Source organism: Muntiacus reevesi, chromosome 6 (assembly GCF_963930625.1).
Source record: "Muntiacus reevesi chromosome 6, mMunRee1.1, whole genome shotgun sequence".
NCBI classification, from domain to species: Eukaryota; Metazoa; Chordata; class Mammalia; order Artiodactyla; family Cervidae; genus Muntiacus; species Muntiacus reevesi.
The window spans coordinates 12,041,445-12,069,349 of record NC_089254.1 but is presented as its reverse complement, the minus strand read 5'-3'; the positions used below and the strand labels follow the sequence as shown (position 1 = coordinate 12,069,349).

The 27,905-nt window shown below is 39.4% G+C and overlaps 1 protein-coding gene and 1 long non-coding RNA gene across 2 annotated transcripts in view; one reads left to right on the top strand and one right to left on the bottom strand.

Moving 5' to 3' along the window:
• PON2 (paraoxonase 2) lies at positions 1-27,905 on the top strand. Its single transcript, XM_065939257.1, has 9 exons — positions 1-134; positions 7,049-7,119; positions 14,478-14,533; positions 19,731-19,896; positions 20,438-20,564; positions 22,578-22,778; positions 25,558-25,639; positions 26,366-26,494; positions 27,104-27,905. Exons 1-9 carry the CDS (start codon positions 61-63, stop codon positions 27,260-27,262), a joined length of 1,065 nt encoding a protein of 354 aa, XP_065795329.1. The 5' UTR covers positions 1-60; the 3' UTR covers positions 27,263-27,905.
• The window catches only part of LOC136170780 (uncharacterized), a 41,296-nt gene continuing 13,797 nt past the window's right edge, over positions 407-27,905 (bottom strand). The window contains exons 3-4 of the long non-coding RNA XR_010663681.1: positions 4,480-4,580; positions 407-886 (exon numbers count right to left, since the gene is read on the bottom strand). This is a non-coding gene — a long non-coding RNA (uncharacterized lncRNA). The remainder of the gene's footprint in view (positions 887-4,479; positions 4,581-27,905) is intronic.

The following is a 27,905-nucleotide window of genomic DNA, read 5'->3' as shown; positions in this document are numbered from 1 at the left end:
CGCGGCGCCGCCCACAGTGCTCCGCGGTCCCGCGGAGCAAGGCGGCGCGGCTCCCGAGCCATGGGGCGGCTGCTGGCGCTGAGCTTGCTGGGGATCGCGCTGGCGCTGCTGGGCGAGAGGTTCCTGGCGCTCAGGTAGGGGCCGGGGGCCCTCCCGGGTGCGCAGGGTCGGGGTGGCCGGGGCTGCGGGGGCGCGGGGACCCTCGTGCTGGAGCCGGGGCCGGGGAGGCTCTCTGCCGGCTCTGCTCCCCGGCCCGCCGAGCGCCGCCACCCCACCCCCAGCCGCCCGCAAAACCCCACACAGTTTGGGCTGAATCGCGAGACTTCCCGGAGAGTCTACAAGCTTTTGCTGCTCACGAAGTTCTTTGCTACCTAGGTTGAGTGCCGTGCAATTTACTCTGGGGCAAACCTCGTGCTTTAACTTGAAAACACCACTGTTACTCGTGCACGGAAACTTTAATTATAAAGATTTATTTCAGGTCACGGATCCTGCTTCTCTTTGGTGCCCGAACCAGCCTCCGTCTTTAATCTTTAACAAAGTTGTTCTCCATCCCTCCCCTGCCGCGTTGGAGAAGCTTCCTCTGCTCTCTAATCTTGGCGCAGTAGATCAAAGATACTTGAAATATTCAGCTACTGTTCTTACATCACTTCCTTATTTATCTCCTCGTCCAGGAACCGTGAAGCCAGAATGCCAAACAGGGCATGCCTACTCCTTCTCACATTTTACTTATTATGAAAAAAACGCGATAGGCAGATGTCCCAGTCTTCGAATTATCAATTCAAATTATATAAGCCTTACGCGAAAAAAATTCCAGAAATGCTGAGCATCTGTTCTGTATGCTGTGCTCTCTGAGGCTCCTGTAATAGAGTAAGGCACCGTTCTTAACCTATTAAAGGGAAGGAGAGAAATAAGATGGATAAACTAGGATGTTCACTGTAGCAGTGTTAGTTGCTCAGTCGTGTCTGACTCTTTGCGACCCCAAAAACAGTAGCCCGTCAGGTTCCTCTATCCATGGCATTCTCCAGGCAAGAATACTGGAGTGGATTGCTGTTCCCTTCTCCAGAAGATCCTCCTGACCCAGGGATCAAACCCAGGTGTCCTGCATTGCAGGCAGATTCTTTACCATCTGAGCTATAGGGACGATCAGGATGTTCAGGACAGGTACAGACCAACCTCTATAGGCTTAAGGAGGAAAAATGACTGAAGTCCTGAAGTTGAAGCTCAGGAGGAAGAGACATTTGACATTGTCCTGGAAGGATGGGTGAAACCCAAGTGGGGAGGAAGGAGGCAGCCCCAGATGGAGGTTGGAGCATGAACAAAGGGACTGATGTGAGGAAGTCTGGATCTGAGGGGAGCTTAAAGTTACGGGATGATAACAGTAGGGACAGGGGATGGCTAGGTCTCAAGATGGTTATTAAAGGTATGCTGAGAAACTGGGGCCTGCTTTGATAGGCAAAGGGAACTGTCAGTGTTTGCTGTGTGTTTTATTTTTTAAACAGGAGCCTGTTTAAACTTTCTAAGGCATAATCAGCTAGACTGTGCAGAGTGGACCTGGAAGGCTGGATTGGAGCAGAGCAGTGATTCGCAGCCCTGGCTGTGCCTTAGGATCTCCAGGAGGCCTGCTGTCTGGACAGCACCCCAAGCAGTTCCAGTCCTGTTGCTCTGAGTGGGGCCCAGCATGAGTATTTCTTATTTTTAAAAATTCTCCTGATAATTCTCATATGAAGTTAGAGCTGACAAGTACCAGAAGGAGACTAAAAAGACGTGGGGAAACTAGTTAAAGTATTGCAGTGGTTTGGCCCAAACTCTGGAAGCCCAGGGGATGAGGGGTAGGTCAAAGGTGATGCTAGAGTTTCCAGCTCAACTGGCTTAGCTGTAGCTTCATCTGCTCACAGAAAAACACCAGGAGGACAGTTCTGTGCAACAGGAAGGGTCAGAGTCGGAGGAGGAACGTTCACTGGCAAGAAATGGACACGCTGAGCTTAATTTTCATGTTATATAAACAACTATCCTGTTCTGCAGAAGGTTATTGAGTTGGATGATTTTGTATGCTCTATCCAGCTCCCACTAAAATTCACAAGCTCATTAGGTTATCCCTATGGTTCAAACCACCAGTGTTTCCATTAACTGAAGTTTTCTCAGTTTATAATTTTTTCTTCTTAAAAATCTTAAGGTTTTAAATTTAAGTCCCTTTGAATGATAAATGTGGTTGCAAACCTAAGAAAAAGTAGGTAAATTTTATTCATACAGACTGTACCTGATGGGTCATTTAAAATTTAATGTGTCTTTTCTTTATAAAGACTTGACTATAATAAACTTTATTTAGCAATGACTTCACAGGGTTGTAACCTCATTGGTCAACTGAAGCCTCATATTGGCCAATATGAGAAGGTGAGGGGAATGATGGGTGGACAGATCTAGCAAATAAAAATGCAAGAAACCCAGTCAAACTGGAATGTCAGATAAACAACAAATCTTTTTTTAGTATAAACATATCCCATGCAATATTTGGGATGTAATTATACTAAAATAGTATTCATTATTTATCTGAAATTCAAATTTCACTCACATTTTATCTGGCAACCCTGTAAGTGCAGAATACTGCACTTACTGTTTATGAAGTTTGGTGGAGTGCTTAAATGCATTTCTCCTTTCAGTCCCTTAGAGTATTTTGAAAAGCAGCATGTTCCCACCTCCACAAAGAGAAAGGCTCTTCAAAAAATAGATTTTCGGTTTATTTTTTCGCTCTCATCCGGTGCCTTCTAGTTCATTATTCTATTTTTAGAGATAGTACTTTGGCACTCAAGTTATTTCTCTCCCCCAAGCTGCCCACTTAAATTTCAGATAAGCAATGAATAATATTTTAGTATAAGTATGTCATGGATGGATAAATGGAATCAGAGTTGTCTATTTCCTTCTGAACTATAACTGGCTAAGGTTCCCAGAGGAGGATGGCATATCATACCCAACTTTTCCACTCCTCCCTAGTTGCACAATAAAGGGGAAAACAGAAATACACAAACGTCTCCAGGTCTGTGCTCCCTATTCCAAAGCACACAGCCTTGAATGAATCATAAGACTTGAATGCATAAGAGACCTGGGCCTGAGCAGGAAATCCAGAAATAAGCATCTGAACTTTCTCCTTGTTGCCTGACATCTTTTATGACAACTCCACCAAGAAGCTATCCAATGAACACTTCTGAAGGGGCAGCCTGTTTTTCAGCCACCACCCGCCTTATTTATTGTGTGACTACCGTGTGCTGGTCTTAAATGGCTGTGCTGGGCCTTCATTGCTACAGGGGTTTTCCTCTAGTTGCAGAGAGTGGGGGCCACTCTCTCGTTGTGGTGCACAGGCTTTTCATTGTGGTTGCTTCTCTTGTTGCAGAGCATGCGTTCTAGGTGTGTGGGCTTCAGCAGTTGTAGGGCGTGGGTTCAGCAGTTACGGTTCCTGGGCTTTAGAGCACAGGCTCAGTGGTTGTGGGGCAAGGTTTGCGCCACAGCACGTGGGATCTTCCTGGATCAGGGATCCAACTCGTGTCTCCTGCATGGCCTGGCCGGTTCTTTACCACTGAGTCACCAGGGAAGCCCTGTGTGCTAGTCTTTGTGTTGAAAGTGTCAACAGTTCTTGGTATTAAACTAAAACAAACATTTACTGACATTTGGAAAGAAAGCCCTTTTACCTTCCTGCCTTCTCCCAGTCTTCATTATCTGTCTTTATATTATGTTATATATTTCCTATATTATATCTGATGAAAGTGAAGCTTGGAGAAGCTAACTAGTTAGTTCAATTGTTAGTGCCAAACCTGTACTTCTAAGTCAGGTCTTCCGATTCCAAATACAGTTTGCCCCAGTTCCCTGTAGCCTCCTCTCTTCTCTGCCATTGGAGCAAATTTTCCTCAGCTTTACAAGCCTGAGCACAGACTTTGAGGTAAGTAAGAGCATTACAAGGGATGAGGGAGTGAATTCCAAGGGGTTTTACAAGTCTGTATGTGAAAGATAAAGCCCCTGTTTGAATTTAAGTCTGCACTTAAAAGATAAAGCCCCACCAGTGGTTTGTAAATTCAAAGGCAGTGCGATAAGGAACAAACCTGGTAAGAAGACTGTGTCCCCTGCTGACACACCAGCCTGGTGCATCTGTACTGTTACCACAATATGAAGCAAGGTAATCACTAACCACCCCCGTCTCATCCCACTTTGAAGGTGATGCCTTTTCCTGAGTGAAAGAAACAGAGATTCCTTTCATGCTGATGACTGTTGGTTAAGGGTTCATAACTTGTAGCCAGATAGCCTGAATTCTCCACTATTTACCTGACTCATTGGCTTTTTATTTCACTTTTCTGTGCCTCAGTGTCCTAATCTGTAGGATGGGGGTAATCATACTTTATGTACCATATAGGGGCTGTAAAAATATCACTGAGTTAATTCTTGCAAAATGCTAGAACACTGTCAGACACACAGGAAGTGCTCAATAATAGTTACCTGTGATGATGATGATGTTGGAGCAAGGGTTCTTAGATTTTTGTGCTGCAGATCCCTTTGGCAGTCTGGTGAAGCCTTGACTCCTTCTCAGCATCATGTTACTAAATGCATAAAATAAAAATACACAGGATTATAAACCAAACTTAAATACTATCTAAGTTAATAATAACTGACTTAAATTCTATTGTCAAACTATTTGAAAAATCTAACGTAGGATATAATAAGCCTTAAATATATCTAGAGGTCGTTGAATACCTAACAGTGCACAGAGTCAGACACAACTGAAGCGACTTAACAGCATGTATTGTATGGAGAAGGCAATGGCACCCCACTCCAGACTCTTGCCGGGAAAATCCCATGGACGGAGGAGCCTGCAGTCCATGGGGCTGTGAAGAGTCAGACACGACTGAGCGACGTCACTTTCACTTTTCACTCTCATGCACTGGAGAAGGCAATGGCACCCCACTCCAGTGCTCTTGCCGGGAAAATCCCATGGACGGAGGAGCCTGGTGGGCTGCAGTCCATGGAGCTGTGAAGAGTCAGACACGACTGAGCGACTTCACTTTCACTTTTCACTCTCATGCATTGGACAAGGAAATGGCAACCCACTCCAGTGTTCTTGCCTGGAGAATCCCAGGGACAGAGGAGCCTGGTGGGCTGCCATCTGTGGGGTCACACAGGGTTGGACACGACTGAAGCGACTTAGCAGTAGCAGCAACAGCAGATACTGTGAAGCAGAGATGAGTATAAATGGTATTTTGAGATATCAACTACTAAAATGCTATGAAACAATGTGTGCAGTTTCTGTTAGTGACAGTCACAGGTACTACTAGTAGAAAGCTCAGTGGTTTGTTGCCTACACTCATCATCAAAAGAAATACTCACTTTCAGTCAGAGATTTAACTAAAGATGTGTTTCCCCTCCCCCCCATCTGAATTCACAGACCCCTGAATTTTACCCATGGACTCCACGAAGGTCACTGGGCCTGAAATTAAGAACCCTCATGTTGGGACTTCCCTGGTGGTCCAGTGGTTAAGAATTTGCCTTGCAGTGCAGGGAATATGGGTGCGATCCCTGGTTGTGGACCTAAGATCCCACATAAGGCCTATAGACCTAAACTGATTTATGCAGTCTTATTGCTATGACAGAAACATGGTCTTCCTCTTTCACTACTAACACTTTCGATACATGTTAGCCCTTCTTATTACTGATTACCTTTTATCACCATGATTATCAGCAGTACCATCCTCATCACTAGTATTAACTGCTACTACTTATGTTAGGCTAAATATATACTTGTTTTCCAAAAAAAATTAATTGAAAAAATACTTGTTTTCCCTGTAACTCATTCCTGGGGCTCATAGATTTGAGATCTTTTTGTATTTTTTTTTCTTTTACTGCTTAATTTAAAATTTTGGTTGGTTATTTTAAATTTTCTATTATGTCCATATATTTTATATATTTATTTTATTCATTTATTTTTATTTTACTGCTTTATTGCTGTGTTGTCTTAGGAAATTTAATACTGTTTTAGTTACATGGAATTCAAACACATAGTGATTAATACTTAAATTAGAAACTTTCATATTATATATACACATGTATATGTGAACTGCCAAAATACATAGTTGCCACTCCCTATTGGTAATTCTGAGTTAACCCAGGCCGTGGTTTCTTCCATTGTGCCGAGAAAACAGCAGCCTTCCCCATATTCAGCATCTAGAAGTCCGAAGAGGCAAGCCTATGAAGAGAGCAGAGACAGTGACACGCTGGCCTTCTGTCCCTTAGACGTGTGGTATGCGTGCACCGCTTTGAAAAGTGCAGGCTACTCTGTACACACGATTGCCATTATTTCTGTGCGCAGAGAACGCAGAGAAGGTGAGATGATGAGAAGAGGGGAAGCCCTCAGGCAGCAGAACCCAGGTGTGTTTGTCCACCTTGCATGGTGGGCTGCTGCTCCAGGGTGGGAAGGACGAGTAAAGATGCTTTACCAAAGCTCAACATTTTCTCCTTATTTCTTCACTTCTGTTTTTACAAAATGACAACAGCAAGGAGTTTTGCTAGAGTAGTCGGTGCTCCTCAGCCTCTTAATAAGTATTTACGTGGTATCCTCTGTGAGCCAGGCACTGAACAATGCCGTCCTCTCTCGGCCTGCTTTCAGTCACTGTCATTCTGCAGAGGGTCTGAGCAGCTTTCCGCCCCCCTGAGTCTTCTGGTTCTACATCTGCGGCTCTTCCCACAACACAAGAGCTATGAGAAGTGGGACTTGGTGTCATGTTTATATTTGCATAGGAATGTGCATTGAAAGCTGTATTTGTTGGATTATTGGCTTCCTTTTATGACCCATGTTCACATAGAGAACTTTGTGATATGCATTTTTATTTTAACTTCAGTTCTGGTGCTATTTTATGTTCCTACTCTTGTTTTCCATCTTTTCCTTTATCCGCTTTAGATTTGTGCTGTGTTGTTGTTGTTTTTTTTTTTTTTGTATTGCTGTAAGCCTCTTTAAACCCTTTCTGCTACAAAGCAGGGATACATAAACAGATAGATTTTTTTCTTTTTTAAACAGGAATCGACTTAAAGCCTCCAGAGAAGTGGAATCTGTAGACCTTCCTAACTGCCACCTGATTAAAGGAATTGGTGAGTCTGAGAAAATGCTTGTTACACAGCTCACACTGTTTGGCCACTAACACTAAAAAACTCACTAAGAGTATTTTGGCACATAATTACTGTTTATCAGAGGAAAAATCACATTAGATCAGTAAAACCTTTTCATCTCTTTTGATCTCTGTATTTGTACCCTGTATTTCTTCTCTCTTACTTGCACTGTGATTTATTAATTATTTGTACAACTCTATGTCTGTTGTTAGATTTCTTGCTTGTTTAGTGACTTTGCTGAACTATTTTTGTCAGGTCTGTATTCTTTGTCGTGTGTGGCAACTGAATTCTATGTAACACTAGTCCAGGAGTTAGCTGGTGAAGCTAAGTCAGAAGGAAGAGAAATTATAAAATAGAAAATAAAAATCTCCTAAAAAAAAAAAAATAAAAAAATAAAAAAAAAAAATCTCCTAACAAAATCTCCACTTCCCACAAATATTACTCAGCTATAAAAAAGAATGAAATAATGCCATGTGCAGCAACATGGATGGAAATAGAGATGATCATATTAAGTGAAGTAAGCCAGACAAAGACAAATACCATATGATACCACTTACATGTGGAATCTAAAAAAATTACACAGATAAACTTATGTATAAAACAGAAACAGATCCAGAGAGAGGGACTTCCATGGTGGTACGGTGGATAAGAATCCACCTGTCAATGCAGTGTACACGGGTTCGATCGCTGGTCCAGAAAGATTCCACGTGCCACGGAGCGACTAAGCTGGTGGGCCACAAGTACTGAGACCACATTCTAAACTCCTGAGCTACAGCTACAGAAGCCTGAGCGCCGAGTCCAGGCTCCATGACAAAAGAAGCCACCACGATGAGGAGCCGGCACCGCAAGAGTCGGCCCCGCTCGCCACAACTAGGAAAGGCTTGTGCACAGCAGCAAAGACCTAGCACAGCCGAAAGTCAAGAAGGAATGAATAAATAAGTAATTTTCTTATTTTTTAAAAAAGAAATAGATCCACAGACACAGAAAACAAACTTTTGGTTATCAAAGGGGGAAGGGGAGGTTGCGATAAAGTAAGAGTTTGGGATTAATATATACACGCTACCATGTATAAAATAGATAAACAGTAAGTGAAGCACCGGGAACCCTGGCATGCTGCAATCCCTGGGGTTGCAGAGAATCAGACACAACTTAGTGACTAAACTACAACATAAGGTCCAGTGTATTGTGTAGCACAGGAAACTAAACTCAGTATTTTGTAATAACCTGTAATGGAAAAGAATATATATATGCACATGTAACTGAATCACTATTGCTGTATACATAAAACTAACACAACACTGTAAACCAATTATACTTCTATAAAAAGTAAAGAATTAAATTTAAAAAAAATTTCCATCTCCCACAAAAGTAACCTCAGACACAGAGTTTCTATTTTATCCTTTCTGGTATTTCCAGTGCAAATGCAAGCAAATATATGCATATATATTTATTTTTTCACAAGTGGCCTCTTAGTATAAAATTATATTCTGCAACTTGCTTCATTCTGAACAAGAGATTTCCACGTTAACACTTGTAATAGACCTGCCTCATTCTTTTTAATATTTGCATGTACCATTATTATTTAACCAGTTCCTTAAAGCACATTTGAGTGGTTGCAGGTTTTTGCAACTACAAGCAAATCAGTGAACATCATCGTGCATATAGCTCTTGCATTTTTTTTACCTGAAGGATAAGTTTTCAATAGTGGGATTATTGTTCAGTTAGCACATATCTTTAAAGTTTTGATAGTGTTTGCTAAACTGCCCTCGAGTTGGAACACGAATAAATTCAGGAACTCATATTTACAACCACATTCACTCCAGGGAGGATTCATAATGCACTTTTGTCAAAAACAAAGTAGTCAATTTTTTTGGATCACACAAAGAAGGCTTCAATTTCACGCCATCCCATGCTCAGTCATTTCAGTCACGTCTGACTCTTTGAGACCCAATGGACCTCAGGCTCCTGCCTGGCTCCTCTGTTCGTGAGATTCTGCAGGCAAGAATACTAGAGTGGGCTGCCATGTTTTCCTCTGGGAATCTTCCCGACCCAGGGATCGAACTCTTGTCTCTTACATTGCAGACAGATTTTTTACTGCTGAACAACCAGGAAGCCAATTCATGAAACCTGTTAGTTTTCAGAGCAGCCTTTTCTACTTTGGAGGTTCTTTCTAGTTCTGCCCCCCTCTCCTTCTCTACACGTTTTCCCTGTGCTCTTGTCTCCTTTTCCCATTGCTACTTTTGTACTTTTTCCTAGTCCTATCTCCCTTCACAAGACTGCTTGACTTCTTTCTCCTGGGGTTTCCCCTTTTTGTCTGTTGCCCAAACACTTAGCAGGAAGATACAAACTCAGTGTCAAATACCCAACTGTTGGATTGAAAAGGTCTATGCTGGATAACACAGACTGTCCTAAAATTAAGGTTATCTGAGGTCCCGAGAAACTCAACAAATGCATCCTTCTTTCTGGTTGCAAGCAGGAAGAGCTCCTTGGAAGTGGTCACTCAGCAGAAGCCAGATGGCATCTGAGAGGGACCTGTTCAGGTTGGGAGGTTGAGTTAGTGATCCTGGAGGTTACTTTTGCTACCGAGTTAATAATTGTAAAATTATTAAATAGCCTTGCATCTGTGAAGCCCACCTTCTGTGGGGCAAACGACAAGACAGGACAGACTGCCAAGTGCATTGCTGCTGCAACTCACTGGGACAGAGAGCTCCTCGGAGAAAAACAAGTCCAACAACATTTGTATTCTGAACAGGCGTCTAGCTGTGGTTGTGACCTTTATGTTGTGATGTGTGTGAGCTGCTGCCTGCAGTTGGGAAGAATGAGGAAATATGTCACCTATGGCCCTTCTTGTGAAGCATTTAATGTCTCTGAGGCAGAGGAATCGGGTGGAGGGGGAGGTGGGAGGGGGGATCGGGATGGGGAACACATGTAACTCCATGGCTGATTCATGTCAATGTATGACAAGACCCACTGCAATGTTGTGAAGTAATTAGCCTCCAACTAATAAAAATAAGTGAAAAAAAAAGGCAGTGGCGCGAAGACGTTGGATGATTAGAAGCACGTTTGGGATACATTTTTAGATCTAATTAGAATTGTATTTTTCTTTTTTTCCCTTTCGTCTTTGCTTTTGCTCTCTGGTTACCATACACTATGTGAACATTTGTTGAGTGCTATGTCAGAGATGCATAATGGTTAATAATAGCTTGTGGTTATGTTTTTAACAACAGTTGCTTATTCAGTGGTCTTTGACTACAAAGGATTAGTAGGATACACTTTCCCATATGGGCAAAAGCAACTTCTCATGGTAGGCAGCGGGAATACAGTTCTCTTTTTAGTTTCCACTTTGGGAACAGTAACAGCCATGCACTTGAGGCCAGCTAATCTCTTCAGGAGGTAAGACCATATACCCTGCCCCCAACCCCCCCTCCATCCCCATCAAGGAACACACACACACACACACACACACACACACATATCAAGGCTACATTCATCATGACTGGAAATGAACTCTTAGGTGCTTTATACATATCATATCATCTCATGTCTGTTTTAATAAATAAATAACCACTACCACTGGAGAAGGAAATGGCAACCCATTCCAGTATTCTTGCCTGGGAAATCCATGGACAGAGGAGCCTGGCAGGCTACAGCCGATAAGGTCACAAAAGAGTCAGACACAACTGAGCAACTAAACAACAACAATCACTACCACGTATCATGCAGGATATGTGCCTTCAGGGGGGGTCAGAAAGTAAGTTCACTACTTATTCCATTTTTTTTTATTCCCTTCTAGTGTATCTAATAGAAACTAAGATTTGGCATAATATCTATGTCTAAATAATAAAAAATATGCTTAAAGAGCTATTTAATTCTATTTGAAGTTTAAAACATTTAAAAATGTCTTTGAAAATGCTGGCCTTCAGAGTCCTGGACTAAAAATTTTGAATGGATTATTTCTCTTGAGTTAATAAATGATTTTATACACTTGGCAGTCAAGATTTTTATAACTGCTACTTGAGAGTTTTTTTTTTTTTAAAGCATTAAAGTTTGTAGCTCTTGTCATCAAGTACTTTGCAATCTACCTATGGAAAAGAAAGCAGAAAAACTCACTGTGTGAGATATGGACATATTTTTTGTTTTTCTTTTGATAACAGATAAGGATCTAAGGCTCAGAGAGGTTAAATAACTTTTGCAATTTTTTTCAATATAGTATCTTCTTCCAGAGTCATTAACACATATATCTGACTAGTGAACCAAAAAAGTGGAAAATAATAGACTACATTACGTTTTGGATACTCTGTTGGGTATGAAGGGCTGATCAGCTGTTATAAAGTTACAGTGAGTAACTTACAGAAGAAAGAAATTGATTTTCCTTTATGTGACAGTCCAAAGGCAAGCAAATGGCCTAGGGTGATTAGATGACTGTGTCTCATGTGGTCATTCTGAGATCAAGGCTGATGAAGTGACACAGCTATTGTCAACGTACCACCCTGGTCCACGACTAGAACTCCAGTTGTTGCAGTTTCCCAGCAGGAAGGGGTAGGAAGAACATTTACCTAGATATTTTTACTCGGTATTACCCAGTAGTTGCATAAACCTTGTACTTTCATGTCTCATTAACCCGAACTCAGACAAACAGCCACCTTTATCAGCAAGAGGGACTTCCCTGATGGCTCAGTAGGTAAAAAATCTGCCTGTAATGCAGGAGAATTGGGTTTGATTCCTTGGTCAGGAAGATCCCCTGGAGAAGGGAATGGCAGCCTACCCCAGTATCCTTGCCTGGGAAATCCCACGGACAGAGGAGTCTGGTGGGGTGTCCATGGGGTCACGTGTGACCCCAGAGGAGTCCATGGGGTCACATAGGGTCCGATACGAGCAAGCAAGCACACACATGTTGCTGTGTACCTGTAGCTGAATAGCAATAAGGGAAGTATGGATCCTGGGGAGGGGTTGGCCTTCCCTGACACAGATAGATAATTGCTGAAGAAAGAAGAAGGGATCAAAACCAGATGTGCTAAGTTACAAGACTTTCTAGAGAAAGATGGTTTGAAAGAGGCTTGAAAGAAAAGTACAACATATGAATTGATGAAGATCTTGGTGAAAAGCATGGAAGAAAACATTTTGAGGAAAAAGCCAACATACATAATCGACCACAGTTGGATTTACAAAGTCAAATGTTCTCAGAAAGGAACCAGGAGATAGTTCTGACAGAGAAATTTCATTAAATGTTAGGTTGTATTTGTTTCTATGTACTTTTAAGTGAGAACAAAAGACTTGAATCCCAGCTTCCCAGTTTGTGACCTTAACCTTTCAAAGGCTCAATATTCTCTACGCTAAAATAAGAGATAATATTATCACTTCTTAGAGTTATGAAAATTATATGAACTAACATGTATAAAGTACTTATAAGGAGCCTGGTTATTATTAACACAATATATGTTAATAGTTATAAGTGTTACTACTAATAATACTACTGTTTCTATTATTGAATTAGAGGAGAAAAAACATCTCCAGCTTTGACTACTTTTACAATAATCATACTGAAAGGGTGTTACGAGATGACAAACACCTACTATTGTATTGGCTATAGAAGTGAAGATGGGGGACTAGATCTGGAAAATATTCTAAAGAAGCTACAGATATGACTTTTTTTCCCTTGAAATTAGGCAACAGGATGAAACAGAAGTTGCAATGTGGTCGAAGTGAAAATATCTTTTAAAAACATTGCTCTCTTCTTGATTATTGAAAGAATATGTTTTGTAGAAATTTTTAAAACAAAGAAAAGTTTTAAGAGTAAAAGGAAAATCACTCAATCCAAAATCCCACCACCCAAAAAAACATTTAGTTTTTTTTGTACATATTTTTTGTCTGTGTGTATAGGCATGTACACATTGAAATTGTCTTAAATAATTTTTCAAGAACAACAAATTTTAATTAATTGAGCTCCTACTAAATTGATATAGAAAGCAGAACTTGGACTAGAATGGTGTGTACACATGTGTGTTCATATGTTTGTGTTTTTGTGTGTGTACGTGGTGAAGGGTTCCCTGGTCCTTGCACTTTACCAGTTGAGAAGCACCATAGAACTTTTGGTGGGTATCACAGACCCATTTTTGAATCTGCTGAAAGCACAGAACCTTTTTCACAGAAGATATTTGTACGTGTACAGGACATTTTGCATTGCACAGAATTTCAAGGGTTCATAGAGTCTTTAAAACCCATTTGTGGCTCCACAGACCCGAGGTTAAGAACTCTTCCAGCACACTATGCTTCGACATATCTCTCCACTTTCTGAGAAAATAAGCATATGGGTCATCTTTATGAAGTGAAGTTCTTGACTTTTTCTTCTTTTTTTTTTTTTGCTTTTCTCCTCTGTTGCTGATGGAATGAGCAATACTAGAGGCAGTGCGGTTAGGGGCAAACTCAGGAAGCAAAACCCAAATAGCTGGATAGGTGCTGTTTGCTTTTGACAACCTAGAAATAATCTTGCAGACATACTCTGGAGAGGGCTTAAAAGGGAAGACTGAATTTTGTGGACTCAAAGAATGTGTCATGATTTGGCTTAATGTAAGGCATTTTTCTTCTTTTCTTGTGTTTGTGTCTATTATCTGTCCATGGAATTGACACAGTGAGACCACTGGGAAGGTCTTAGGTCTAATTATTTGCTGTGCTGTGTGGAGTGTACTGCAGACAATCAATAAACAATCAATAGTAATTGTAGTCTGTCCTCAGAGACTGTGTTGAAGCTTCACCTGGCTTAGGTGCATGGTATTTTTCATTAATTTTCTTTTGCCAGTTGTTTTTTTAATCTAAAACCTAAATTTAAAGATTAAACAGAAAGCTCTTTGCTTATGAGATCGAACAGACATTGTTTTGTAAAGAGAGACTATATAATCCCAGGTGTTTTATCTCTGGTAATGAGAGAAATGTCTGTGTTTGCTTCAGACTGAATGAGCAGAGAAAGGGACAAGATATTTGCATGGTTAAATGATGATGTGTCCTTCATTCTGAAAGTAATATTCCCCTGATGTCAATTACTTTTGTATAGACATCTGGCTGTTTATCATAAGAGTGTACAGATGTCAACTTTTTCAGTCTCGTAGCTAGAAATGTGGTGATTACTTGACTTTGATTTGAGTAAACATAAAATCTCTAATATTTAAAGTCAGAAGTTCACTGCAGAAAAAGATTTGGACTGACGTTTATTAAAGAGAGTGGTTCCTTGGAAGAAAAAATGGGAACCGTGCTGAAAGATACAGACACTGATAAAGTAAACAAAGCTCTACCTAACAAATCACAGAATTTGAACATGACCTTTATCTATTTCTTGAACTTAACAGAAGCCGGCGCTGAAGATATTGACATACTTCCCAACGGTCTGGCTTTCTTTAGTGTGGTGAGTATCTTCCTTCTCCATCTCAGTGGAAGAAGTACAAGGAAGTTTCATGAGGCCTGCAAAGCAGTCACTTGTTTTTAAAGTTCCTCACTTTCAAAATTATATTCTGAAAACAAAAGACAGGTCAAACAGGATCTTGGAAATTTACCTCCAGCTTCTCTAAATATAGGGATTAAAAAGTCGTTGCCAGTTGACTTATTACTCTTTATGTCCCCACTGCCTTGCACTAAAATATTCCAGTGCAATCTGTTTGTTATTAAAAATGATATCTGAGGCATGATTGTGGATATTGATACTACATTGTGCTATTTTAAATGCAGCATATACCTTTCTTTCCATTCAACATTCAATTTAAAGCTAGCATTCTTGCTGTTATTTATTTTTGAACAATATACTAACTCCTAAAGGAAGCCCAGTGCTTTTTCTTTCTTTCTTTTCCCCGATGAAAAGCCTATCATCAGTGGAAAGTCATTGATTTGAGTTTACCTTTCACTTTTGCCTTAATTTTTATAACCTGAAAAGTAACAATCTTTTCAGGCATATATTTTAAAGACTTTAAAATAGATTGGCCAGAGTGATGCTAGGTTATACCAATATGTATTCTAATTGGAAAACTGTATATATGGGCCAAAGAGGAAGTTCTACCTCTCTCTCCTCCCTGGCATGAGCCAAGGTGATGGACTTCAGCATCTTCATGGGTTCCATTTCTCTTGAGAAAGAAAAACCCAACTTCAGGACTTCCCTGGTGGTCTAGTGGCTAAGACTCCTCGCTCCCAATGCAGGGGGCCCAGGTTTGATCCCGGGAACTAGATCCTCATCCCACAACTAAGAGTTTGCATGCTGCAACTAAGATCCAGTGCATTCAAATAAATAAATAAATCTTTTAAATAAAAAAAAAAAATGTATCCAACGTTGAAGGCAGCCTGGAGGTATTCTGTTCCCTCTCAGCAGTCATTATTTTCAGACTCTGAGACTCAGGGAAAGTTGTGAAAAACTTGGAGATGCTTTAGAAGACAGTAGCGACACTAATAAAATAGCTGTCAGACTTACGAGAAAGGTGAGAGAACACAGCTTAGATGAGAATGAGGGTTAGAACACTCTTCAGGTTCTTGATGCTTTTTGTGTGAAAGCCTGTGAGCAGCTGGTTGTCTACCATGGAGGGAGAAAAGAAATACTGTAGGTTTTGGCAGAAACATGGATATTTATATTAAATTTTCAAACTGCAAGTTTAAAGGAAAAATTGTAGTTAATTACCTACTCACAATGAGTAAAATTATATTTCTGGGAGGACTCTGGGCTTGTGTAGAAGCACATGCTTCCACATATGGCTTACAGTCTTAGGGAAAAGCACTGAGATTCCTCGTCAGCATTATACATAACCAAAGGTACAAATATCTGGAGTAAAGTAGAAGGCAGTTGCTTGCCTTTTTCTTTTTTTTTTTTCAAAGAAGCTGTTCTCAGAGATTTGGGTAATCCAGAACTCATCTATTTCAAGATTTTATCCCCGTAAGAATAAATCTGAATTAGGAAGAGCAAGGTCTTCAAATACATAAATCCTCAGCCATTTTTAGCTGAGAGATCTAATATAGTCACAGTGATCTTGTAGTCAAGTCAACAGAATTTCTTCTGCATGATTTTCTCTTATCCTTCCTTGGTTATATGACTTATTACTAATTTAAAATGATTTACTTTCATTTTATTGACTTTTAAAATTTACTCAGCATTGTCTCTAATATTTCCTAGTATGTGCTCCTTTCTAAATGAGTAACTCCTACATCGTGGCATTTGTTTATTCTTCCAAGCACTGTAGCCCATTAACCCATCCCATTCAACAATTAGGGGCAACCTCAAAACTAACACCACATTTAATGAGGACTTGGATGACATAGAATAGAATGGAGATTTAAATATCAGTGTAAGTGTACTTAAAACTGAACTGTACACTTAAAAATAGTGAAAATGGTAAATTTTATGTATATTTTACCACAAGTGGAAATAAAATTTAAAAAAGAGATAAAAACAGGTTTAAATGATATCTTAAACTAAGATAATTATGGAGAGTTATTGGGGCTTCCCTGGTAGCCCAACTGGTAAAGAATCTGCCTGCAGTGCAGGAGACCTTGGCTCGATTCCTGGGTTAGAAAGACCCTCTGGAGAAAGGTTAGGCTACTCTCTCCAGTATCACTGGGCTTCCCTGGTGGCTCAGACAGTAAAGAATCCGCCAGCAATGCGGGAGACCTGGGTTCCCTCCCTGGATTGGGAAGGTCCTCTGGAAGAGGGTATGGCAACCCACTCCAGTATTCTTGCCTGGAGAATCCCCATGGACAGAAGAGACTGGCAGGCTACAGTCCACAGGGTCACAGAGAGTCGGACACGACTGAGCGACTAAGCGCACATGAAGAGTTATTACATCCCTGGTAGAGCTTCTTGTTCATCGACATGCTACTGTTTATGGTACATTGATAAAGAAGAGAGATTATTAACCACTGAACTGTCAGTGCCATGGAACAATAGCATAATTCCAGTTTATTCTGTTTGTTGGATCTTGAAGTTAAATAATTTGATAGATATTTTTTAATTGTAGAAAATGTGTAGTAAATACAATTTGAGCATAAAGTAAGGTTTGGGGGAAGGTTTTTGGACTTCCCTGATGGTTCAGATGGTAAAGCGTCTGCCTACAACGCAGGCAGACCCAGGTTTGATACCTGGGTTGGGAAGATCCTCTGGAGAAGGAAATAAATGTCAACCCACTCCAGTACTCTTGCCTGGAAAATCCCATGGATGGAGGAGCACGGTAGGCTACAGTTCATGGGATCGCAAAGAGTCAGACACAACTGAGTGACTTCACTTTCACTTTCACTTGGGAAGGTATTCTTTTAAATTTGTGTAAAGTACAACTTGAAAAATTTTAAAGACCTCAATTATTTCAGTCAGTGCTGAAAAAGCATTAAATAAAATTCAACTCTCATTCCTGATTCAGTTCAGTTCACTCAGTCATGTCCGACTCTTTGCAACCCCATGAACCAGAGCAGGCCAGGCCTTCCTGTCCATCACTAACTCCTGGAGTTTACTCAAACTCCTGTCCATTGAGTCAGTGATGCCATCCAACCATCTCATTCTCTGTCGTCCCCTTCTCCTCCTGCCCTCAATCTTTCCCAGCATCAGGGTCTTTTCCAATGAGTCAACTCTTCGCATGAGGTGGCCAAAGTATTGGAGTTTCAGCTTCAACATCGTCCTCCCAATGAACACCCAGTATTGATCTCCTTTAGGATGGACTGGTTGGATCTCCTTGCAGTCCAAGGGACTCTCAAGAGTCTTCTCCAACACCACAGTTCAAAAGCATCAATTCTTCGGCACTCAGCTTTCTTTATAGTCCAACTCTCACATCCATACATGACTACTGGAAAAACCATAGCCTTGACCAGACGGACCTTTGTTGGCAAAGTAATGTCTCTGCTTTTTAATATGCTGCTAGGTTGGTCATAACTTTCCTTCCAAGGACTTTGCATCTTTTAATTTCATGGCTGCAGTCACCATCTGCAGTGATTTTGGAGCCCAGAAAAACAAAGTCAGCCACTGTTTCCACAGTTTCTCTATCTATTTGCCATGAAGTGATGGGACCGGATGCCATGATCTTAGTTTTCTGAATGTTGAGCTTTAAGCCAACTTCTTCACTCTCCTCTTTCACTTTCATCAAGAGGCTCTTTAGTTCTTCTTCACTTTCTGCCTTAAGGGTGGTGTCATCTGCATTTCTGAGGTTATTGATATTTCTCCCGGTAATCTTGATTCCAGCCTGTGCTTCTTCCAGCCCAGCGTTTCTCATGAGGTACTCTGCATATAAGTTAAATAAGCAGGGTGACAATAGACAGCCTTGATGTACTCCTTTTCCTATTTGGAACCAGTCTGTTGTTCATGTCCAGTTCTGACTGTTGCTTCCTGACCTGCATACAGGTTTCTCAAGAGGCAGGTCAGGTGGTCTGGTATTCCCATCTCTTTCAGAATTTTCCACAGTTTATTGTGATCCACACAGTCAAAGGCTTTGGCATAGTCAATAAAGCAGAAATAAATTAAAAGCTCAAAAAAAAAAAAAACAAAAAAACCTAGAAGTAGAAGGAAACTTCCCAGAAACCTACAGCAAACATCATTCTTAGTAGTGAAACATTTGCTGCCTTCCCATTAATGTTTAGAAAAGGAAGAAAATGCCCTAAAACACTATAACCATCAGTAATCTACTAAAGTTCTTAATAACCCAAGAAAACATAAAAAAGAAATATGATGTAAGAAAAAAGACGAAACTGCCATTAATTTCAGACAGCGTGATTACTTGTTTTTCTAAATCATCCAGGAGACTCAACTGACAGACTCTTAGACCTAATAGGAAGTTGAGTGAAATGGTTGGATTCAAAACGAACATATAAAACTCAATGACTTTCCCGTGCACTAGGAAAAACCAAATAGATAATGTAGTAGTAATACTACTACTACTGCTACTATTAATAAGATTTCATTTGAACAGCCACTTGATTTCTGAAATTTATACAGAAAAATAAATAAGCAGATATATTTAAGATTATTTTGTAAAGTAAAGCAATGTGGTGTGGGATAACTATATAGTATGTTTAAATATGTATATAGTATAATATATATACTAATATATATATAATGAATAAAGCTATAGTAATTAAAAAGTAGCATATTAGCACAGAAATAGGGCACAAGTCCCAGACAGACAGATCCTTGTAAACAAGGATCTAGTACATGATAAAAGCAACATTTAGAATCAGTGGGAAAAGGACCGCCTGAGTACATGCCATGCACTGATCCAACCTTAGGATCTAGCGATGAAAAAATGAGACAAAGTTCCACCTGATGTCCCAGCCGGGGGAGGACGGCTATGTGTCAGACAGCAGTTTATTCCCGCCCTCAACTCTGTTATCTCACGTCCACCAGCCTTCTGGTTACCCTCTGAGGAGACTAAACCCCTCATCTCTGCTTCAACTCAGAAATATCAGATACTGTTTTGCTTTCAGCCTTCCACCCCCCAATTATTATTTTCTTATTGTTTCATATCTGCTTTCTTTGTGTTTCTAGCATTTTGCCAACACCTTTAGCCAAAGTATCACTTATTTATAGTTGCTACTTTAGCCCATAAAAATACTTAAGCCTTTATATTTAACTTTTGCTCTGTTTTCAAAAGGGTCTAAAATGTCCAAGCCTTCACAGTTTTGCACCAGATAAGCCTGGAGGAATACTAATGATGGATCTAAATGAAGAAAACCCAAGGGCACTGGAATTAAGAATCAGCCGTGGATTTAATTTGGCTTTATTTAATCCACATGGTATCAGCACTTTCATAGACAGTGGTAAGAACTGATGAGCTGCCAACATTTAAAAAAAAAAAACAACACAGTGGTTTGCAAATGACTGGAAAATAGATTTGGATCATATCTGTATAAGAAAACAACTCATGAATTCTGTATTCTTCATATGAGTAAGTCCAACATTGCCTAGCATTCATCTGGCAGTAAGTTATGCTACATTTTGAAATTTCTAATAGTTATTAATTACACCTGAAAGAGTGTTTACATTTCATAACCTTTTCATATATCTATTTTCACTGCATTGAAAAAGAGCTTTATTTCTAAGTTAAACTATAAACAGATTATCCATGAATTCTGTATACAGAGTGAGAAACACTCTTTCTTAAAGGTCAGGAGATCAATGATCAATAAATAACACTAGAAAGACAGTGATGGGAAAGATGGGGAAGAAGAATGATCTGGTAGGTCCTCTAACAGCTTACACATTCAGCCTTTCCTTGCCCGTAGTATTTAAATGTCAGTGTCTACCCAGAGGTCCTATGGTTATATCTTGTAAATGAACTCTATCCTCTCATTTTTTTAGATGACACCGTTTATCTCTTTGTTGTAAACCACCCAGAATTCAAAAATACAGTAGAAATTTTTAAATTTGAAGAGGAAGAAAATTCTCTTTGGCATCTAAAAACAATCAAACATGAACTTCTTCCAAGGTAATTAGTCCTTTTGTTCATTCTCAGATTTATTGCTACCTTTTTCAGATATTCCATATCATGGTCCTTCATCTTTTGTAAGAGCTGAAATACATACATACATACACACACATAAACAAATACATAATGTTTACATGTATATGTCTATGTATAGTTTCCTTGCAACTTTACTTTTCATAAATATTTACATGAATGTAAAATTTTGAATGAAACCAGTGTTTTAGCCATGACAAAATTATATTATCCAAACTCAACTCAGTATTGAAGTGATTAAATCATACACAGATTTTTAACCGCCAAGAAAGTCATTAGAAACTCTCTCAAATGCACATCCTTTCAAACTGGGAAATATAACAGGTTCATGAGACCTTTTCAGGTATCAGAAAAACTTGCTCAGAATTTCTACCATGACATCCACTAATTGAATTTATATTCATATAATCTACTAAATAAAAGAGGCAGGAATTGCATGGTTTGAGAGTTTTCTGTTATAGTCTATACTGTAGAGATTAATTGTCCCTTAATTTGAAGAATGGGCTTCCCTGGTGGCTCAGTGGCAAAGAATTTGCCTGCAATGCAGGAGACACTGGTTCCATCCCTGGGTCGGGAAGATCCCCTGAAGGAAATGACAACCCACTCCACTATTCTCGCCTGGGAAATCCCACGGACAGAGCCTGACGGACTACAGCCCATAGGGTCTCAAGAGTCAGCCACGACAGAGCGACTAAACAACAGTAGTTTCCTTGCAGAGCAGGAAAAGTTGACGTCAGTGTGCTATGCAGGCTCGCTTGAGAAATGAGGAAATGCTGGACTGCAGGGGATTTGCTTTTCAGAGCCATCTCAAGAGTAGAAGACAAACCTCACCATTGTTCCTTCTGTCACCTTCCATTTCAGATGACTTATCACACAAATAATAATAATACCTGTCCTGCCAAGGAAGAGTAGCCTGCTTTATATGGAGTTTGTATGCTTAGTATGGAACTAACATGAAATGTTTTCACAAGGTAGCCATGGGCTACTGGCCCTACAGAATTGGGAGTGCGTCACTACTACTTCAAGAACACAGCTGGTTGATAATGTGACTAAAAGAGGTTCAGCTGCATCTTTTAAGCTTGAACTTGATGAATATTTTTAATATCTACTTGTCTGTCTAGAACTTAAGTGTGTAACTGCCAACCATTCTTCCAGAAATTCACTTCCTAATAAATAGGAGCATAAGTACCCTCCAGGCAGCCTTTGCTTTAGGGAGCTTTTTCAGAAAGAGGGGACCCACCTTCCCTGTAGCTGTGTTTTTTCTTTAACAAAGGGGAAAGCCACTCTTTCAGAAATTTTTGCATAGGGTAATTGGAATTTGAATTTAATAACACCCTTACCTAACTGGTTTTAAAAATGTAATTGTTTTCAGCATATAAATCCCTCACCTGAAGCACTGCACTATGGCAATTTCATCATCCATCTATCTGGAAGTGTTTATTGAGTGCCTGTTCATTCTCGGCAGGTCGGCTTTGCGAGTCAGGTAGAAATTGAACAGTCAACCTTAGTTTGACTAATAACTAAGCAAAGGAGCTCAAGAAAATCCAGCAACTGAGAAAAATGGAAGCTAGGTAAATGCTATTGACAGCTCGACCAACTCACCAACCAATAAGGCTCCATCAAGCTCTGTACGATGGATAGCTGTGTCCTTTCACGTTATTCTTAAACCTTACATTTCTTGCTATCAAAAAACCACACTCTGTTGGCACTAAGTTCTTTTTTCTTTTGTAATAATCCTGCCATAATTGCTAAATGATCTGTCTTCAGATTACTTGGTACCATACAAAGTTGTTCTCCAGCAAATGATATTATAGTAGGTTACATATGACTATACCCATGTGATTTTAGCTGAGCTTTTCCTAGGGACCCTCTTACCAGAAATTTAAGGCACATATTATGTAAACCTTCTGGATACTTAATCTTTAATATGGAGACCAACTGGCTTTTCATTTTCTCTCACATGTTATTTTTCTCTTCCAGTGTGAATGATATCATAGCTGTTGGACCAGAACATTTCTATGCTACCAATGACCACTATTTTTCTGATCCTTTCTTAAAGTATTTGGAAACATACTTGAACTTACACTGGACAAATGTTGTTTACTACAGTCCAAATGAAGTTAAAGTGGTAGCAGAAGGATTTGATTCAGCAAATGGGATCAATATTTCACCTGATAAAAAGTATGAGCTCTTATAGAAGTATTTTCATTTCTCTTTAGTCATGGTGCTGGGTGAAATTCTTTACTTTGCTCTTTTTTTTTTTTAAGGCAGAAATAGCTTACCTGTTATTTTTGGTCTATGATAAATATATATGATGTTTATAACTATTACTATAATGCTATGATATTATAATACATATATGTAATATATTATTGGCCTTCCAAGGTTACTGGGCTTCCTAGGTGGCACAGTGGTAAAGACTCCACCTGTCAATGCAGGAGACACAAGAGATGCAAGCTTGATCTCTGGGTCAGGAAGATCTCCTGGCGTAGGAAATGACAAACCACTCCAGTATTCTTGCCTGGGAAATCCCATGGACAGAGGAGCCTGGTGGGCTACAGTCCATGGGGTGGCAAAAAGAGTCAAATAGAACTTAGCAGCTAACAAGGACAGCAACTATATCATTACAGAATTTAATTTTATAAATGTAAATTTTTATAAAATGGGTTCATATTTATATATACATATTTAAATATAAGGTAGATGTTTTTCTTTTAAATAAATATATTATTGTTTTATTGGCTTTTATTGTTTTATTCCATTATAAGGATGACTGTAAACTAGCCAGTTCTCTATGGATATATATGATTTTCTTTTCTGTACAAAATACATTTTTTATTTTTCTTTTACCACTGAAACTTCTCCATATATTTTTAAGGCAGAACCTCCCCCCAAGGGAGAATGACAGCATAATGGTTAAATCTTCAGATTTTGGAGTCATATAGACCGAGGTTCAAATGCCTACTGGGTACTGGCTAAATCTGGGGCAATGAGGCCCTTCCCTCTGCACATTTGTACAAGTGTTTCTGTAGAACAAACTCCTCAAAATAGAACTACTCGCCCAAAGAGTGCTGCTTTTAAATGTTAATTTTTATAGTGCCAAATTCCGCCCCCAAATTCTTTCACTTTTATATGTCCAACTCTAGTTTATAGAAAGGATATTAAATTCTTTATTAATTTTCCCTTTTACTAGGTTAGCACATTGAACAATTTAAACTACTACACATATAACATGAAATAAATCTGCCATCCTTGACAACTAAATGTCTTTATTTTCATGACAGTTTCTTCTTTATTGTTGATTACAGAAAATGGATGTAGAATCTTTCAAATTGTCTGTAACTGACCCAATCCAACTTCTCCCACCAAATCTGTTTTTCTCCCCGACTCTCATCTTTCAATTATGAGAGTCAAACTTTCCAGTCACTCAGGCTGAAAACAGTAATACCAATAGGGGGTCCAGTTCTAACTCCTCTCTCAGTACTCCTGCCCAGCCACTGAGCAGGTCACACTGGTTCTGCGTGTGGTTCCTCAACCCCTCTTCCTTTCCACTGACACCTGCTTGGTTCGGGTTCTCACTCTCACTTTCTTCCCATTTGTCTTCAGTCCATTTTTTTTTTTTGCACCATTGCCAATTTTGTCTTTCTGTGTCCCACTGCCCTTCCAAGACCTCTGGAAGAGGGACCTCTGTCTGCTTCACCTTGGACTCCTCACCCTGAGCCCAGCCAGGCACAAACCACATGCTTAGTGATTGCTGCACAGAGCCGACCGTTTGTTGTTATTACACTCTGTTATTCCAGAAATTCAGTGAACCCCAACTGCTTTCCACATCAAGGCAGGCTAAAGGGCTAGACTTTAATAGGCTAGCTCCAACCTCTCTCTTCTCCTGTTTTCATACTTACTACGCTTTAGACAGGAGCTCAGTGTTTTGCAAACCTGCCTCTTTCATTTGTGCTCACTGTACCTTTGCTCACGTGTTTTCTTTTGCCTAAAAGATGCTTTGTCCTCATATCCTCAAATCCAGTTGCTCAGTCCATGTCCACTGCAGATGCCCCTTTCTTTGTAAGCCCTTCTATTTTTTCAGGAGTTAGATATTTCTTCAGTCTCCAGACCCAAAATGTCTTATGGTACCATCATGCTGTATTATTTGTTTAATGTGTACAGGCCATCTAATTACCACAATACATGATAAACTTTTCAGGAAAAACAGCTGTTTTCGTCATGTTTATATCTGTCACAATACTGAGTTCATGGTTTTACCCATTATAATTGCTCAATAGAACAGTTGCCATGGAACAGTCAATTCAATGAGGAAGATTATGGTAAAGCAGTCCATTATTCACCCTCCTTAGATGTAGACAGATTATTCTGAGTAGATACTTATCTCTAATGCTTCAAGTTCTCAATATGTTAATAAATGTCTTCTGTTTTATACCAAAGATTTCTACATGTATATGAGCTCTTGAAATATCAAATTATATTGTGGAATATAAAAGATTTTTTTAAACATTTGTTTTATTGTCCCTTCAGTGGCAAATATCACAGACTTTATATATTTTTTAAATTTATTTGTTTTTAATTGGAGGATAATTGCTTTACAATGCTGTGTTGGTTTCTGCCATACAATAACATCAATCAGTCAGAGGTATACATATATTTTCTCCCTCTTGAACCTTCTTCCCACCTCCCACCCCACAGACTTGATATTTTAAATGCTGCCCTATATTATTTTTCCTTACCAATCTTTTGAAAAATAATTTAACAATTCCATGACTGTTGTAGCAGCACTGAATTGATTTTGAAAGCTTACTTTTAAATAAAAACTGACCTTTATCAGGCTTTCCTTGAGGGCCCATCACTGATTAACTTCTTGGCAGGTTATTAAGACTTATTCTTCCCACTGTGTTAATGAAGCTTTATCTTGACTTGGAGCTCTAACCAGTGTGTCCTTCCTGCAAAGGTACATCTATGTTGCTGATATACTGGCTCATGAAATTCATGTTTTGGAAAAGCACCCTAATATGAATTTAACTCAGTTGAAGGTAAAATATTTCTTTCTATATCTAAAGTTGACATTAATCTTGAAATTACATAGTCATACTATATTATAACAATACCTCCCTTAAAACAGAATAGCCAGTGTTCCTACTCTGGATTTTTCACTGCTACCTGTCTATAATTCACTAAGTCTCTTGTTTCCCAAAGTCACAAGAACAGTCATGACTGATTACATGCAGCTGTATGTTGGGAGGGACATTTGCATCAGAGTTAGCGCCCACTCCATGAAGTACTGATGGCACCCAATGAATTCCAGTAAGAAATTTTCACAGTTGAAAAGACTAATAGATGAATTCCGAAATGAAGATTTATGCAAGTTGTCAGTTCTTTCAATAATAAATGAAGGTGGAAATTGGGTTCCACACCATTATTATTTTCTTCCTGCTTGACAACACATATTTTAGATTGATAAAGAATTTATTTGAATGTGTTTCTTGAGCTAACCGATCATTGTGCATCTTTTAAAAGGGGAAAGGGGTTCATTTTTTAGAGAGATTGATTATTGTCCTAACTTTCTTAATTTCAGGAAGAATGAAAAGTGACTCTAAACGAGTGTATTAAATTTATTTTATGCAATATTGGTGTTAAAGAGTGGAAACAGGAGATGGGTATAATTTCCCCATATGCACAGGGGCAAGAAAGGTTAGCCCTAAATTATCTAATTGAGGTTTTTCATGACATTTAGATGTTGACGTTTTTTCATTTGGAAGGTACTCAAGTTGGATACACTGGTGGATAATTTATCTATTGACCCTTCCTCGGGGGACGTCTTGGTAGGCTGTCATCCTAATGGCCAGAAGCTCTTCGTGTATGACCCGAAGAATCCTCCCTCGTCAGAGGTTTTTATATGTTTTACTTTTTAAACCTTAATTATTCAAACTCTTTTGAACTAATAATACAATAAACTGTCCCAGGGATGGTCTGTTTAGTCCTTTTAAACCAATAATACAATAAACATGTGGCGGTTGGCTTCGTAATTGCTTTAAGCCAATAATTAGCAGAATTTCACATTGTTCAAATACTTTTAGAAAGGTAATCTTTTGATGTAGTAAATGATGGTAGAAGCTAGTCAAAAGATCTTTTTTTCTAAAGATGTGCCCTCCTTGTGTGGGATACTGGCAATTTTTTAAATACCTGGCTTATTGTCAGCTCACTGCATGGCACAACTTTTGTTCATGCTAAAGTAGGCACATTAGTGTGGACGTTTTTCTATTAATGCTCAATTACTGTAATAACACTCAATCCGGTGTTGGCATGCAGTCTCTCGGTGGCTTAAGAAAGTACTTTCTTTGAGGTTTTAACAAAGTAATTTAAACATTAACAGAATTGCTAACTGCTATTTTCAACAGCATGTCCTCTTAATCATTGTGTCTTTGTGCAAGATTATTGATGACTGAGTGACATGGGTGGATGGTGGTTTATATTAATGCTTCATATCTCCTGAATAGGTTCTCCGCATCCAGAATATTTTATCTGAGAAGCCTACAGTGACTACAGTTTATGCCAACAATGGATCTGTTCTCCAGGGAAGTTCTGTGGCCTCCGTGTATGACAAGAAGCTGCTCATAGGCACTTTATACCACAGAGCCCTGTACTGTGAGCTGTAAATGGCCCTTCTGGTATGCAGGTGTGCTAGCGTCTCAACAACTAATTTTCTATGAATTGCTAATTCTGAGGGAATTTAACCAGCAATGTTGACCCCAAAATATGTGACATATAGAGTAAATTTATTTCAGCAATGAAAGGACCCCTTCAGTTCACATAGCACTTTTAACATTAAAAGAAAGTGAACAGTTTTTTAAAATGCCAAGTAAAGGTAAGAGAAGAAAGCTGTTTTCAGCTAAGTGAATGCACTCTGCACAAAATAAGCCTCATGTCTGCCTTCCAACTGCCAGAGCATGAATTCCACTGAAACAGGGTAGATTATATTTCCTTAAAATGTGAGTGACCTCAGCTCCACCAGTGTGACCACTATGACTTAGATCTACTGATACGTGACATGTTTTGATGTCTTATACTTACATCTTTGTTTACTATTAAAGAGTTGGAGTTATAGTAAAGACTAACTAAAGCCCAAGTTTTGTCTGTGCTTAATTCTCATGGCATATCCTCAGCAGAATGTGGCCACTTACTTGTGGGGTTTCCTTGGGAGGGACAGGCATAACAATACTAATTTATCTTATTAAATATGAAAAATAAGCCTTTTATTTGAATAAAGAAGAACGAATTAATTAAATATGGTAACTGGAA

Coding starts and splice junctions, on each gene's coding strand:
- PON2 (XM_065939257.1), top strand. CDS start 61: ATGGGGCGGCTGCTGGCGCTGAGCTTGCTGGGGATCGCGCTGGCGCTG. Junction 19,897..20,437: donor CAGCACTTTCATAGACAGTG/GTAAGAACTGAT, acceptor TCATTTTTTTAG/ATGACACCGTTTATCTCTTT. Junction 20,565..22,577: donor AAACATGAACTTCTTCCAAG/GTAATTAGTCCT, acceptor TTTCTCTTCCAG/TGTGAATGATATCATAGCTG.